The sequence below is a fragment of the Alternaria triticimaculans genome (assembly GCF_023758025.1).
Source record: "Alternaria triticimaculans strain BMP 0046 chromosome Unknown scaffold_1, whole genome shotgun sequence".
Taxonomy (NCBI): Eukaryota; Fungi; Ascomycota; class Dothideomycetes; order Pleosporales; family Pleosporaceae; genus Alternaria; species Alternaria triticimaculans.
The window spans coordinates 4,043,765-4,058,840 of record NW_026055958.1 but is presented as its reverse complement, the minus strand read 5'-3'; the positions used below and the strand labels follow the sequence as shown (position 1 = coordinate 4,058,840).

The following is a 15,076-nucleotide window of genomic DNA, read 5'->3' as shown; positions in this document are numbered from 1 at the left end:
GAGACCTCGTTCCACACCATCGGTGATGTTCTTCAGCAGCCTTTCCCACTGCTCATCAGAGCCAGGGCCATAATATGTTCTGTAAATCGTATAGCCCCAACGTACCAGAAGCTGTACTCGATGCTCTTCCGCCTCGCAAAGGTGGTCGAGAAAATCTGAAATGTTTTCCATAGCGGTCGGGGGAGCAGAGGTGAGGAGTGGCTCGGGTGGATTTGTACGTATGAGTTTGAGTAAACGTTGGTAGAGGTATTGGCTTTTGGAAAGGCCGTGCCAAGTAGTAAAATAAAGCAGTTCGTCCAGCACATTAGGACGCTAGTATGGGGGGCATCCCTGCAATTTCGCCTCTGGGTTAGCACCGGACGGGCGAGGTATGCGGCACGGTCGCTGCTGCCTGCGCAATTGTGATGTGGACAGAAATGGTACTCATGCTACGGGATCGATGTAATTAAAGCGCAATACCATGGAAGCTTGTACGCCTCACGCCCTTGATCTTGAAGAACTTGACGAGGTCGTCATCCCGCTTTTGCTCGAGCTCTTGGACGTCTTTACCTTGAAGCTCATCGGAAACACTTGAACCTAAGGCATCAATGCTATCCTGTGACCAGTCGAACTTGTGTTCCTGCATATCCTCAACCCAGACTCGGCTTGCAGGTCCTAGATGCTCAAGAAGGTGCTTGAACCCTTCACTGCCACCGCCTCCTCCCATTGCATTCGCCAGGAATGGCCCAACCATGGCCCACCGAGGCCCCAGACTAGTAGTAACGCAAGCGTCTGGCCACCTGTGGTCAGCAAACCAAGGAAGACATGGGGAAAACGAGAGACTCACCAAGGTCCTGGGCGGTGACTATACCACGAGCCACTAGGCTGTATGCCTCATTACAAAGGGCAGCTTGAAGACGGTTGGCGACAAAGCCGGGTACTTCCTCCTTGATGTGAACAGGACGCCGTCCCACGGACTCGTAAAAGACCATCGCATTTGAGACAGCTAACGCACTTGTGTTTGAATGTGGGACAACTTCCACAAGTGGCATGAGATGAGGTGGGTTGAATGGGTGGCCAATGAGTACTCGTTCAGGGTGCTGACATTGGCTGATGAATTTCGAGCTTGGAATGCCTGAAGATGAAGAGGCGATGACAACATCTGGTCGAACAGCCGCGTCGATCTCGGCAAGAAGTTTAGTTTTAAGATCTGGCCTTTCGGGCGCATTCTGTGCCATCCTATTAGCTGGTGAACTTGGAGAGCAGCTGATTATATGCACTCACCTCTTGCAAAAAGTCCACGTCTTTGTAGTGTCTGCCTAAAGTCGCGCCTACAAACTGGTAGTTCGAAAGCGAAGCGCTGGATGGAGAGTTCGAATCAGCTTGTGACACACCGGATGAGTCTAGTGTTGCAATTACTTTTCATCAAGACCCATGGTCTCTAGCGCAGGCCAGATACTCTCCAGATAGGACGCCAGTTTCTCCTCTGCGCCAGGTGCCGGGTCTGCAACAATCACACGCAGGCCATGAGCGAGAAAGAGACCGGTCCACGATGCTCCAATCACGCCAGTGCCAACAATACCGACAGTACGAATGGACATATTCGAAAGATACCAGAGTTCCAAGACTGCGAAGGATGGTTGCAAAGGTCTGTGAGGAAAGATTGGATGGTTACTTTATAGGGGCCGTCGTCCCTTTAATGCGATCGCAGGAACTGAATCGACTTTGGTACGCATCGGCCGGGCTGTTACATGGAGGTGTACATTCAGATGGTGTGCCTACACGGTGAGGGCCGGGAAGCTGCGACCAGCGTTAGTACAGGCCTTTCTTTTTCGCACGAAGTTCAACAGCGTCAACATAGTATATCCGCTCAAAAGACCTACTGAGGAGTATTGCCTGCGAATGAGCTGCAACCAGTGTCGCATCGGATCTTCCCGAGGTCCCATGGCTCGCCCGAAAGGTCGGCCGAGTTCTGTTAGAGAGTCTACGACATTGCACGTTGCATCATGCAAGGTTTGGTCTCCAAACATCATCATCACTTGATAGTAGAACAGATTGAATACCGTCCCAACCAATCCATGGATGAGAGCCAATTGGCGGTGCCGAGGCAAGATTGGCCGTCAGCCAATGGGACGTTGAGCCGGGAAAGAGGCCCAACCGAGGCCAAAGCTCTTCACGTGGTTCGATCGGCTCCCCCGGGCCTCACCCAACGTGCCGACATTCTGTTCTGCAGGCGCAGCCTAGACGCTGCACCTGGCATCAAGACTTCGGCGTTCGAAGATGCTACTACCGTCTACGGGCGTAAGTCACAGCAGCCAATGGACTGTTACTCTTCCCAATACGGTTGGCTGCGGACTTCCAGGCATCGTTACACACTGGTTTCTTCAAAAAGCAGTTCATCCATACACTATAAATGTCATCAATGTCTACGGATTTCCTCCCTGCACGTCCTTTTACTTCTCACTCAGAGAAGCATTCTCTTCGTTTCCTCCACCGCTTAGCTAGTATCAACGTTCTCCAAGCACGCTTGTACCCTCGTCATGGCTGTGCATCAAACGACAAAGGACACCTTTGGCCCTGGAACATTCGTTGATCGCGACTTCATTGGTGTGCCTGCCGATGCGAGTAGGCTACTGAAACACCTGGCTGGTATCACACCTGGCTTCACGACCGAGGAGGCTGCCCTGAATGATGTCGAATTCTCTGGGGGGGAACTACCCATCATCCCAGGACCCTTGAAATCGCAGGTCTTTGTGCGTACTCATTCCTCCCTAAATTCCAAAAATCACAATGTGCTCACTCTCTTTGCGTAGTCCGCCGTTCTACATGCCATGATCGGCATTGTTGCCAAAGAGATCAGCGCACTTAAAGGCATCCAAACGGGTAAAATTCACATCGACACTGACAAGTGTGGTCTGTACCCTGCCACCGTAGCTCTCGTCGACATCGACGGTAAAGGACTCGGTGATGTCAAGACCGATGGCACCCTTACAAAAGCCAGTCTGGATGTTGACAAGGGCTGCGTCAGCAAGAACCACATGTATATTCGCTCGTGGGCCATCTACCCGACTCGGGATCCTCGCGTCTGGTATCAGGTGATGAGTAACCTCAACGCCCCAGCGTTCTTCAAGGCCTACGATATCGACGGAGAAGCCCCCGTTGGTACCAGAGAAGAGGCATATGAGCTGATCAAATCCACCATCTCCAAGTATTCAGCCGCTGAACTTGACATTAAAAACTTGGAGAACGGATTTTGCGGGCAGACTTGCTTCACACCACAACACTGGAAAGAAACGTCGATGGGCAAGCGACTGGCTACGCATCCTTTGATCGACTACGCGCAGGTCAAGGGCACTTCGGCATTGCCACCTGTACCCTTTCCACAGACTGGTGATGCTCGCCCGTTGGCCGGCATCAAGGTTGTTGAGCTAGCCCGCGTAATTGCTGGTCCAGCAATGGGAGCGGCTCTTGCAGCCCTGGGTGCGGACGTCATCAAAGTTCAAAGCCCCGACCTCCCCGATCTGCAGGTACGAGGCGCTCTACGCTCTATAATTACATCGATCTGACATTCACTAGCCTTTGAGTATCACGCTTACCGCTGGTAAACGTACATATGCGTTGGACCTTCAGAAAGAGGACGACAGGCAAGCCTTGACTGACCTTATGGCGGATGCGGATGTCATGATCCAAGCGTTCAGGCTACGCTCTCTCGAGCGGAAGGGCTTCGGGCTACAGGACTTGGTTGAGATGTCGAGGCAACGTAACAAAGGAATCGTCTACATTGATCTCAATACCTATGGACCGGACGGCTACTACGCAGAACGCCCGGGATTCCAGCAGATTGCCGATGCCGCTTCTGGATGCTCTTATGTCTGTGGCAAAGCTTATGGATTCGAGGACGGTGTCAGTGTGCTCCCTGCTCTTCCCGTTGCCGACATGCTAGCTGGCGCGGTCGGTGTCGTCAACGTTCTCCTTGCTCTACGTGATCGCGCAACTAAGGGCGGATCGTATCACGCCACCTCAGTCCTAACGTCGGTGGATGTGATACAACTGGGAGAGGCATTTGGATTGTATTCGCCGGATACAGTGAAGAGAATCCAGGACAAGTATGGTTTCAAACCCATGACACCAGACCTGCACGTGGAAGATCTTCTCTACATCCTTGGGGAGGCTTGGTCAAGCCATTCGGACCTTCTGCGCCGTGATGGATACATGGTCACTTTCAACGATACGGCGTATGGCAAGAAGCACTCAATATTATCTCCGATCGTTCGGTTTGACAACGATGATGTCAGTCCTCGATGGAGCCATGGACCTGTAGGATATTGTTCGTCAAAGTATGAGACTTGGGCATGATCATGCGTTGGCGATACCGCTCGTTATCATTACAATTAGATAAGACGACATTCTAGTCAGACTATAGAACACGATGGTCTTACCACTGCCATCCTCATCACATGACCAAAAATGCTCCTCCTGTATCCGCTGCACACCATATCCCAGCATCCTCGGGGTGGCACAACCCACTGGTTTCATTGAAGTTATGGACAAATACTTCATGCTGCAACCCTAAAGTAGGCTCAAAGCTGCCACAACTGGTACGAGGGACGTTTTCATGGAGAGCCAGTCGATTGAAGGTATTTCTGTATGGTCGTTCGCCGCGATGCGAGTGTTTCCAAGGTTGAGTTGTATTGCAATCCTCATTGGAGCAGGTGTTGCGAAGAGATCAACAGGATCTGAATCACCAATGGCCCCTCTTGTTCACGAGCACAGCCTCATCGTCAGTATGGTAACTCTCTGCGACCTCTGTCGCGCCGTCCAAGCTCTTCGTTTCCGGTTCTTCAATGACAATCACCGGTCGGTTCATCGCGCCATAGTTGTCCGTGTGCCCCTTCGAGATCTCCACCTCGACATGTGAAGGCCGGCGACTGTCCTTTGGGGATAAACTGGGCTCTGAAGTCACAGTGTATTGTGTTGTGGCCTTGATGTTGCAGTCATAGGCATTGGCGCTCTTGCCGATGTTGCCGAGCTGGACGCTGCCCCGGGTGGAGGCGAAAGTATTGCTATAAGGTTCCGATGCATGGGTGGATGGGTCCTTGAACTCGTGTACTGCACCAGTGCGGTTGAAGTTCGAGATGGCGATGCGTCTGATCAGGTTGGCCATGGCCATTTCGATGTTGAGTTTGACGAGGTAGCACAGCGAATGGAATTGAACGTAGCTGAGATGGCAAATCGTTAAGATAGGACTAGACGCAATGATGAAGAGTGACTTACACAAAGGCTTTGGGTATAGCGGTAGCGGCGATAAGCATAACATCCATTAGAATCGACAGAACGATGATGCGCTGGTTGAATTGAACGATTTTGTTGTCTGCATGTAAGTATAACTGTCAGCGCTAACCTTGTAGTATAACATTCGCATGAACTGGCTTACACTTTGTGAGACCGTTGCGGATCAAATTGTTCTTCACCATTCTCAAGAAGTACCAGTTGAGTGCCAAATCGATAATGAGGAATAGGCACTTCTCAGTGCGATCCCAAGCCGCTGAGATGAACTCCCAATAGTGGCTAATTTGCATCCGGGCTGGGATCCAGATAATGAAGCCACTGATGATCACTACCGTGATGTAGACAGTTACTGCGATAAAGATATGGTCACCGTGCTTGCGGTTCACATCAATAACTCTGATGCGGTTGACGATAATCTGGAAAAGAAGCATGACCTGGAAGCTCCAGCAGGCCACTATGCAGCATTAGTATAATAGTGGAAGGATAAATTCGGTAAATGCAACTTACAAATTCCAAAGTAGAAAGCAAAGCCTGCAAAATATCAGCACTGTCTTTTCGAGGGCATGGATGATACTCACTCGCTGGAATGTGTTTTAGCACATGCAGGTAGCCAACAAGACCCAACGCGAAACAAGCCCCCAGCTCCAACCAGGCCATCCATAAATAAGGACTTCGGACCGGGGTTTTTGCCAATTTGGTTTGGTGGTAGATCTGCCACAAAGCGAGCAGGACGTTTGCCAATGTGAGAGCCCATGGGATGGAAGCGACAAGGACATCGAGGTTGGTGAACTCGTCTTCTGTGTAATCGGGTGAGATGAGTGGTCCCCAAGGCTCGCTCACGACGCCGGGTCGGTAAAGGTCGTTCAGCATGGCGTGTACTGGAGGCGCTCTCGTAGCAAATGAGTGTTGTTTGCGACCACGAGACTGGACTGAGTGCTGCTCAAAATACAGCTGCTGGCCTGCGAGGCATAGTTAAAGGATCTCAAACACCACCTGCGGAGATGCTCCCGAGTTCCTGGCTCCGACAAAGTTTGGCCATGCACGATCTTGATGGTATTTGTGGGCGGGAAGTTTAAACATGCACCATCATGATGGTGTCTGTGGACGGGAATCGGCATCTCGCCAATATAGCGTCGATCGGAACTACATCCGCTGCCACGTGCTGGGGAACGTCTAGAGCGTACTCTGGACGACTTTAAAGTTTTGATGAGTGCATCGAGGGTTCTCCGGCGCGAGTCTGGTATTAGTCTAGAGATTGGACATTGTCGGAGTTGCCAGATGACGACAGGTCAACGTGGCTGGAGACCTTGGCTTGGGCAGTCGGCAAATGCCTAGCGTCACCGTCGAATGAATGTCTACATTCCTACCCTACAACCTACCCTAGAGGTGCGCAATGGAACAAACAGAGAAGTTGAGTGATGGGGCGTGTCAGAAACCTCTTGATAATGATATTATTGCTGCTGCTGTTGCCTTGTTCGACCGCTCCCACCCTGAACGCTCGTCATTCAACTGTCACTCGGCATCAATAGGAAAGCCGGGCAACATGCTATTTTCCCCAGCAGCCCAACGATATCATCATGCATTTTGCTAGTCACTGGCCCCTGAAAGTCTTTTGAGGCTCAAAATCTACCAGAAAAGCAATTATCAGGTACACCATCGGACCCCCGAGGCGCGCTACGGTGGCTCACATCTCGGCCTGACACTATCCGGGGTCTTCTTCCAGGACGCACGTCAACCCTGTCCAAATCAGTATGTGCCTGGAGTTTCACGTGGTAGAGACTCGCCAGAGGCAGCCCACTAACGTAGTGTGGCGCTGGAGCATGCGGATAGATCCTGGAGAAATGTCCGCCTGTGGCTGATTCGTCCTGGAACGAAGGGAAACCAATCGGTGGCGTAATAAACAGGAAGTCGTTGAAGGACCCAGACTCCGGCTTCCGTCGCTAAATATTTGAGAACCCGTTAGCGGCCGTCTTCCAGGACGCCAGAACGATGTACTGGGCGCGGCATAAATCGCCGAAGGCCAGTGAAGGTAAGTATAGTCGCGTTCACTACCATCACCAGATGCGTTCTTCGTGTTTCGTATTTCGTGTTTTCGTCAGACCCTGAGCACCACCAAACGACTACTCCATGCTAAGAGTCTTGCGAAATACGAAATACGACTGTGCCTGATGCTACTATACCTAGGCGTAGACCCGTTCACGAACCGTCAATTTGAATTTGAATTCCTCATCTGTCTGTTCATTTCGTCAGTGGTTCTGATCTACGTTCAACCAAGTCGGTCCAGCGAATTTGTCAACACCCCATCGGCGCTTCAACATCCCCACTTCAACCAGCCATGACAAAATCCTATCCAAGCTATCGCAATCGTACGGCATACCAAGATTCCTTCTTGATAACCAGCCCGGACTAGATTCATGTCCCGACCAGAGCTAAAGGCGCGCGAAGGGTGGGCAATAGGCATACGATGTCATGGACGTTGCTCGTTGTGTCGAGAAGGAGAGCAGTGAAAGCGGAATGAGGTCCCTGCATGCCTCTAATCCTAATCCTGGTGCTACAAAAGATCATTCATAACAAACATGGCACTATCTTCTTCCTATTTTACACGTTTCCTGAGATTTTTTGCTGCAGAAAGAACACTATTCTAGCACATGAACTGCGCCAGCTAGAAGCAAGCTCCATAGTGGGCGTCGAGATAGGTTTTTGGTATTTGGAAAGAAAGAAGATGATTTTGAAGTTGGAGAGAGGACTGCGCAAAGAATTGGGCTTATATAGTAAGTCCCACTGACTTTGCCAGACTATGCTTCAAGTAGAAGTACCGTTCAGATCCATGGAAATCAGCGACTCGGGTATATACATCACCTGCGCAGTGCTCCAAAAGGGTTCATATCAATGTTGTCGCTGATTTCGAAGTCGCAACATGGAAATTAGTCAGCGATGTTTTGGTGGACGCAGTCTATATCTACATACTCGGTGTTTTTGGAGCTAGCGGCTTTTCAAACTCCATTCAAGTGGTGTAATTTTGCAGAATGCCCAAAATATTCTCCATGGTTTAATCGCAGTCCACTTCAAATCATGAACGATTCAATCACCGCTTTAAGACCGATCACTTGGGCCTCAACATGAATAATTCGGTATCAAGTTTTTCTTTTCTGACATATTGAAGAATGTGCCGACTGGCAAAGGCGAACCATGTGTTGCTACATCCTTGATTTTGGGTGCTGGTCAGGGAAGAGAACCAAAGCACCGAACAACATAAGGCGAGAAGGCAGCTATTTTGGTAGCGTTCCAGCTTTTCGCTGAAGATGGTGGAAAGGAAGAGTTTAGTGCACTTGCGGTAGCAAGACTCTTTTATAAGCGGCTCGCGCTAACAACAAAATGGCGAGTGGGCAGAGTCTGAGGCGGAGCGACATGAAGGCGACATATGGATCTTTTAGAGTGTAGGAAAAGGTCTCAACCCCATGACTCCATCTTGTGTCGATTTTGGGAAAGCGACTCCCACAACATGGATATCTTCTAGGAAAGTTTTGGGAGCAAGTGCGCAATAGAAGCGTTGACAAGTCTTCTCCATCGGTATTCCGAGTTTATGTTTTAGGTGTACGGGCAAGTCAAACCACCAAAGCACTCCACACTTCATGGGCAGTGACAATGGGTCTTTTGATCATTCGCGGCGATTTCTCTCCATAGCGTCCGATTCGGCTCTTTCGGCCTCTCTGCCCATATCCATAACGGCAGTCGCATTTTGCCGACTCGAACAGCACGGACAGGTCATGCGTGCATCTGTCGTTGGTTTTAAGACTTATGTCGAGAGGAAAGAGTCTCGCGCAGACATTCGTGGTTGTGAAACATCTTTGGTAAAGGTTTCTTCTTCTGTGAGGTAATGAGGAAGAAGAAGAGAACCAAATCGAGGGTTTATATACCCAACGAGAAGACCAGGGAAAGCCGGACAAGCCAATGATGTTCAGGCCAGACTGCTTCGGCGACATACGTACTTTCTTTCGAGGATTCGGCACAGTCCATGTAAACTTCAGAAGCTGGTTTGGTGTCGCAAAGCACCACCCAGAACAACATGTCTCTGACAAAACCTGTTTTTGGGAACAGCAGCCGAAGGTCGCTCATAACGCGTCACTCCTTGGTTTTGTACTTTTGGTGTTCAAAATGGGAAGAGCACGCCTGGACGTCGTATCCGCACACAAGAGCCGAGTCCATCAGTTCGCATGTTAGGATTTTCTGGAGAGTGTAGAAAGAGCGCAGACTCGCTCTGGACATTGCACAGGCGTCGGATCATTTTTGGTGTCCACAACAGACTGGAGGATGATGAAGGAAGTAAGAAGAGAACAGCCGTACGACAGCTTTTATACCCGTCCTGAGTTAGCTCGCTGGTAGCTTGATCGGGTCCGAAGCTCTTCTCATCATACTTCTCCATGGCGATTTTAATCAAGAAGAGCAGCCGCACATGCAGGTTTCAAGCGTGATTTTCTCAGACCCGAGAACCTCTCATGGCATACTTGTAGCTTCTCTTTTGATATATCCCTACTCGAAGATCCGCACAGCCGCAGTCTTCTCATGTTCTTGTTGACACCCTTCTTTTTTTTTGCGAACGAGCAAAGTCCATAGGTTGCTTGAAAATAAGTTTTGGTGGCCATATGAGCTCTTAAATATAGTCTTTTGATGTGGTAGGTGTTAGACAGCGGAGGAAGGCGAGGAAGAAACCATGGGAACGTTATCTCCAAGCTTTCTGGATGAAGTTTTGAAAGAGCAGGACAGCCGGCAGAATCATAAGGTGTTCCTCTGACTTTTTGGCAATATTGCAAGAAGTGTGTGATGAGGGAAGAAGAAAGCATCTGGGAGGAAGGAGCACGCTTTTATACCCAACACTGCGTCACGGGACACTTACATAGAGGGCGAGAAGATGCATCCATCCACACATAACGGGCGAGAAGCTGTGCTCAGAGATCTCCAATCGTATACGTCTGAAACGAAATTAGAGTGATCGTAATGTAGAATGAAAATTCGAATGAGACGCCATAGAAGACGCTGTGCTAGCCATCACGGCTCTATGTTACAAATGTACAAAGAATGAACACTTGAGCTGCTGGCGAGCGCGCTTCAACGCCTCAACCACTATACCTCAGCTCAAGCCAGCGAACTCGGATATTACACTAGTTCCACGCCTAATACTCCCAGCCTTCCCACCCCTACCTCAACGCCCCGTCCCTAAAACTCAATCCTCAATAGCAAAGTCATCCCCACCATCCGCCTCCACACTCTCCCTCCCCTTCTCGCCCGGCGCAAAAATATCAGGATTACGATTCTTCAACGCCGCAATCTGACTCTCCTTGAACAATTTAAACTGCTCCGGGTCTTCCTTCTCCAGATTCCTCAACTCTTCCGCATTCTCCACGACGCTGTTGAAGGCCTGTTCCCAGCCTTTGCCCTCAATCATATGCCTCATCTCGTCACCGCTGTAGTTCTGGAAGTATGCGCGCAGGGTACGAAGGTGTTCGGGAAGGCCTTGGTCATCTGCCGTACCGGAGATGAAGGAGACGTGGTTTTCGGAGACGTCAGGGGTGGTGGGGCGGGATGGGTTGAAAAGACCGGTACGGACGCGGTGGCCGAAGCGATGTAGACGTCCTTCTTCGAGCGACATGTGGCGGGATGCGAGGGAGACGTCGGAGTTGTGGCGTGAGCGTAGGGTGGAGGGTTCGTCTTCGTCGGATTGATCGGCGGTGAAGTCTGTTGAGACGCTGTTCTCGAGTGTCGGTACGAAGGAGGTAGGTGGTGAGCTGCTGAGTTTGGAGCTCGTAGTGGAAGCGGCATCGGATGGCTGGAGACGTGTCTCTGGGTATTCGTCCTCGAAGCGTTGGATCATGCCTTGGAGTGTTGTGTCCAGGAAAAGTAAACGACCTGTCAGGATGTTAGCATATCGACACATTGGGAAGTTTGTGTAACTTACGGTAGTTCAGGTCATTGTCACTCTTCGCCTCTCTGATAAGTGCAGGCTGAATCCTTGACCGTGTGTTTCGCGCAGTCTCGAGAAGATCCTTGGACATGGCTCTGGCCTTGCTTGGCTCTTCAAGCACTGGTACCCTATTCCTGCTTCTAGGAGTAGAAGTGCCACTTGCTGGCATTGAAACCCTTCGGAGATCGTTTTCTTTGTGTGAAAGACAGTAGCTAAGCGCCTTCGCAATTCCTGTGCCTCCCACAATGTAGTCATTATCTGCAGCATTTGACACGTCGTCAGTACCCTTGTAATTGTCTTCCGTACCGACAAAATGCAGCAGGATGTCTGGAACCTCAACTTCCTTAGGTGCTGCTCGAAGCTCGGGTACTTCATTGATGGATTCGATGTTGCGCAAGCAGTATGCGACGACTTGTTTGGCGAGAGCTTTGATGACTTCGCCTTGTTCTGGAGCTGGGATATCGACATCGACACAAATGAGCGATTTGGACAGCTTAGCCGCTAGAGTGAGTGATGCATACAGCGCAGCAGCTTCTTCTTGTGTCTCCTCGTCGGTAGAACTAGCGACGCGTGTTATCTCAGGGTTCTCGAGAATGTTGATGTGTGCGATGTGTGGACAATCCGGCAGAATCTCCGCGATAGCGATCGCATCTTCCGGCTTCATATCGACATTCATGAGATGTATGCGTTTCAGCTCCTTGAACTGAGGCATGTACTTCCTAAGGAGAGACAGGGATGTCTGGCCCATGAAGAGGCCTCTGTTGTGCGAGAGATCCAGGAATCTGAAGGAAGGTAGATTGATGAGAGTCGGAATAAGTGTCTTGAGAGCGTCCGGAGTGAGATTAGTATCCTGTAGGCACAGCGCCCAGAGTGGGCTGTTCGGGCAGGCCTTGATACTTTCGCAAATCTTGTCCATCAATGATCTCAGGTCGTTCCCTCCAATGTCAATACCCTGACAAACACCAGAGCGCAAGTAGTGTAGGACGTGTTCCAGGCCTTCGGCGTCGATGTCGTTCGTCGCCAGACTAAGACGTGTGATACCGCTGATGACGCAGCCGTCAATGATTTTCCGGATGCTTGACGAAGTGAGGTTACATTCAGCCATGGCTAGCTCTTGAAGTTCTGAACCGCCCAGTCGTTCCGAAATGGCCTTGGAGAATATTTCGGCTACATCTGCCGATTTAGCGTCCTTGGTGGGTGACGGCGCCTGTGTGCTGTTCGTGGGCGAGGAAGCCACCTGCGGACGAGACTTGGGAAACGGTATCATCGACACGTCGACCGCCATGATGGACTTGCACATGTATAGGAACAGAGCGATGTGTTTCCAGCCTTCAGCGGTGATCTTTGGGTTGTTCTTGAGAACCAGCTTCTTGACTGCGCATGAGCCTTGCTGGCACAGCCCGTCCTGTGTTCCGTCGTTGGATAGATCACGTCGCTTCGGCGGCTCAGGAACCTTGGCAGCCAGGAGACCAGCGAGTATGACCCGTATCTTCTCGTCATTCAGATCCGCGTCCTCCAAGAATAATTTCTTCACTGGTACGATGGCGAGCCAGTCGGATAGCGTCAAAACGTCAGCCAGCTGCAATCTCGACCCTGTCAGGTCCAGACAGGTGACAACTCCCGGTTGAACAACAGAACATGCGCGCGGTGCCGCGAGTTGGTCGCTAATGCGCTTGAGGATAGGAGATTCGCGGAGCTGGCAACATCTTCGGTAAATACGCAGCGGGTCGATCGTCGGGCGGTCTTGAGCGCGAGGGGTCGGCGCTCCAGTCGCAGCAGGTACGCCTTCAGTGCTGGCGCTGTCGTCGTCTCTAGTAAGCTCCATGGGGATTGTGCCATTCTCCTCGGCCTTCTTGCGTTTCTTCTCTTTCCGCTCTTTGCGCTCAGCCTCAGATCGCTTCTTCTTCTCTTTCTTCCGGCTCGGCTCCTGCTTGTCCTCGTGCACGACTGTGCCCTCTGGGTTTGACTCGGAATCGTTGCCGACGACTTCTTGGGCGATGGAGACCACACCGTCTTTGTCCTTTTCCTCCGCCACGGCATCCGGGTTTTTGAGTGCCTCACCCTCGCCGCGCTCTTTCAGCTTCTTTTCCTTGCGCTTGGTCTTGTCGTCTGTCTCGACGTCATCCTTGTACTTGGGTCCACCAGCAATCTCCACGTCCACGCAGAATGCCACCTTGCGCAACTTGTTCTGATCCAGCTCCGGGACTAGACATCGTTCTCGGTTGGGGTCGACGTTCATGATCTTGCGCGGGCACACGCCGCCGTTCGGGTAGACCTTGCCAGCGGTGCCGACCTGGGTTCCGGATGACAGGCGCCGCAACACGTTCCCCACGAACGAGCTCTTAGGCTGCTGCGGTATGTAGGGCTCGGGGGCGCCATTAGTGCCTCCCGAAGCTGCCTGTATGCCGTTCAGGGCGCCGTTGGCCGAGGGTGACGCGTTGGCTGTGCCATTAGCAGCAGCGGGCGAGCCCTGGGCCTGGGTGTGTGTTGTTGCGGCGGGCGAGTTTTGCGACGAGAACTTGGAGCTGATGCTGTTCATCCACGAGTTGCGTCGCGAGCTGTTCTTCGCGTCGGGCGGCGTCGTGCCGCTGCCATTCTTGTCGGTACTGCCGCGGCCAAGCAGCGCTGGACGCTTCGGTATCTTTTGTGGAGGAGTTGGGCCAGCGGCCGCAGCTGGGGGCGGTCGCGGCGGCGATGCGGGTCTCGCAGGCGCCGGTGTCGGCTCATTGTTTTGCTGCTCGTCGTGGCGGGGTCTGGCGGGTAGGCCGCCATGCGACGATGTCTTGGGCGGCGCATCTCTGGTCAGGCCGGGCGACGAGGGCGCCTGCTGGCGATGGTGATGGTCTGCTCAGGCGCAACATGTTAGTAGCCTCTCAAGCTCAGGGTTGCGCCGCAAAGCCGAGACGTCTCCACCCAGCAGGGTAAGCGGGCCTCACGTACCTCTAGTCGAGTGATGCAGCCATGATACATCAACACCGTGGATGTCTTCCATGGCGGACGCGGTATCGCCGGGCGTTTGTACGGCTGTCATTGCGTATATAGGCCTCTCGCCATGCGTCAGGGTTGCAGACGGCCTCGGTGAGGCGGACGGAAGTCAGCGGGGTTTCTGCTTCCACGAGAATCCGCCGATTGGAAATGCTGCAAACTCTCCAGATAACGTGTTTCGTGCGACTTCAACGACTCGCTGCACTCAAGGCTGACGGCTGCGTGATTTCTGGGAGCTGCTCTGTGCGAGTTCGGCCGATGCGATGTTATGGCGAACGTGCACTGCAAGCTGTGGGAGCCGGCCGATGACGAAAGGTGTCGGCTGATTGCGCTTCGGGTCTCCTTCTCCTCTCCACACCAAGCTCTATCGCGCACTCAATCCTGCCGAACATCATGATCGACTGCGAGGATGGACTATATACCCGTCCACCCTCTTCCTTGAAACGAACCTAATCGCAACATATCCACATGCCTCACTCTGCTGCTGGCTGATGCCTCCGCGGAGGAGAGCGTTGACTACCGACTGTCCCCTCAGTGCCGCTGAAACACCTGACCGTCATGGCCACACAAAAACAGCAACCCGTGCTTGTCATTCCACATGGTCAAACCTGCGACAGCACGCCATGTGGTGTCGGCCACTACCGACCACACGCGCGTGTCACATGTTGCTATTTCAGAACACTTCACACACGCTGAACAGGAGGGGCACATTGTTTGGGGGGTATCTTGTTGTGGTAGCCAATCGCGGCTTGCCGTCTCGTCATCTCATTGAGGTCGTGAGGCTAAGTACAGTAGATGTATCCTGCAAAGGCAGGCATCCTTTCCATGTCATCCCCAGACGCCAGAGCCGTGCTTTTGTCATGA

General features: G+C 52.0%; 3 protein-coding genes across 3 annotated transcripts; 1 reads left to right on the top strand and 2 right to left on the bottom strand.

Annotated features, from left to right (window-relative positions):
* Window positions 1-2,519: 2,519 nt before the first annotated feature.
* J4E78_001351 (uncharacterized protein) lies at window positions 2,520-4,335 on the top strand (the record flags this gene model as incomplete). The annotated part of the gene is made up of 3 exons (XM_049362010.1): window positions 2,520-2,732; window positions 2,793-3,506; window positions 3,556-4,335. 3 exons carry the CDS (start codon window positions 2,520-2,522, stop codon window positions 4,333-4,335), a joined length of 1,707 nt encoding a protein of 568 aa, XP_049227293.1.
* Window positions 4,336-4,720: 385 nt separating this feature from the next.
* J4E78_001350 (uncharacterized protein) lies at window positions 4,721-6,138 on the bottom strand (the record flags this gene model as incomplete). The annotated part of the gene is made up of 4 exons (XM_049362009.1): window positions 4,721-5,198; window positions 5,254-5,350; window positions 5,414-5,722; window positions 5,847-6,138. The coding sequence occupies 4 exons, from the start codon at window positions 6,136-6,138 to the stop codon at window positions 4,721-4,723; spliced, it is 1,176 nt and encodes a 391-aa protein (XP_049227292.1).
* A 4,351-nt stretch (window positions 6,139-10,489) lies between these two features.
* Window positions 10,490-14,219, bottom strand: J4E78_001349 (uncharacterized protein; the record flags this gene model as incomplete). Its single annotated transcript, XM_049362008.1, has 3 exons — window positions 10,490-11,172; window positions 11,222-14,071; window positions 14,168-14,219. 3 exons carry the CDS (start codon window positions 14,217-14,219, stop codon window positions 10,490-10,492), a joined length of 3,585 nt encoding a protein of 1,194 aa, XP_049227291.1.
* Between the last annotated feature and the right edge of the window lie 857 nt (window positions 14,220-15,076).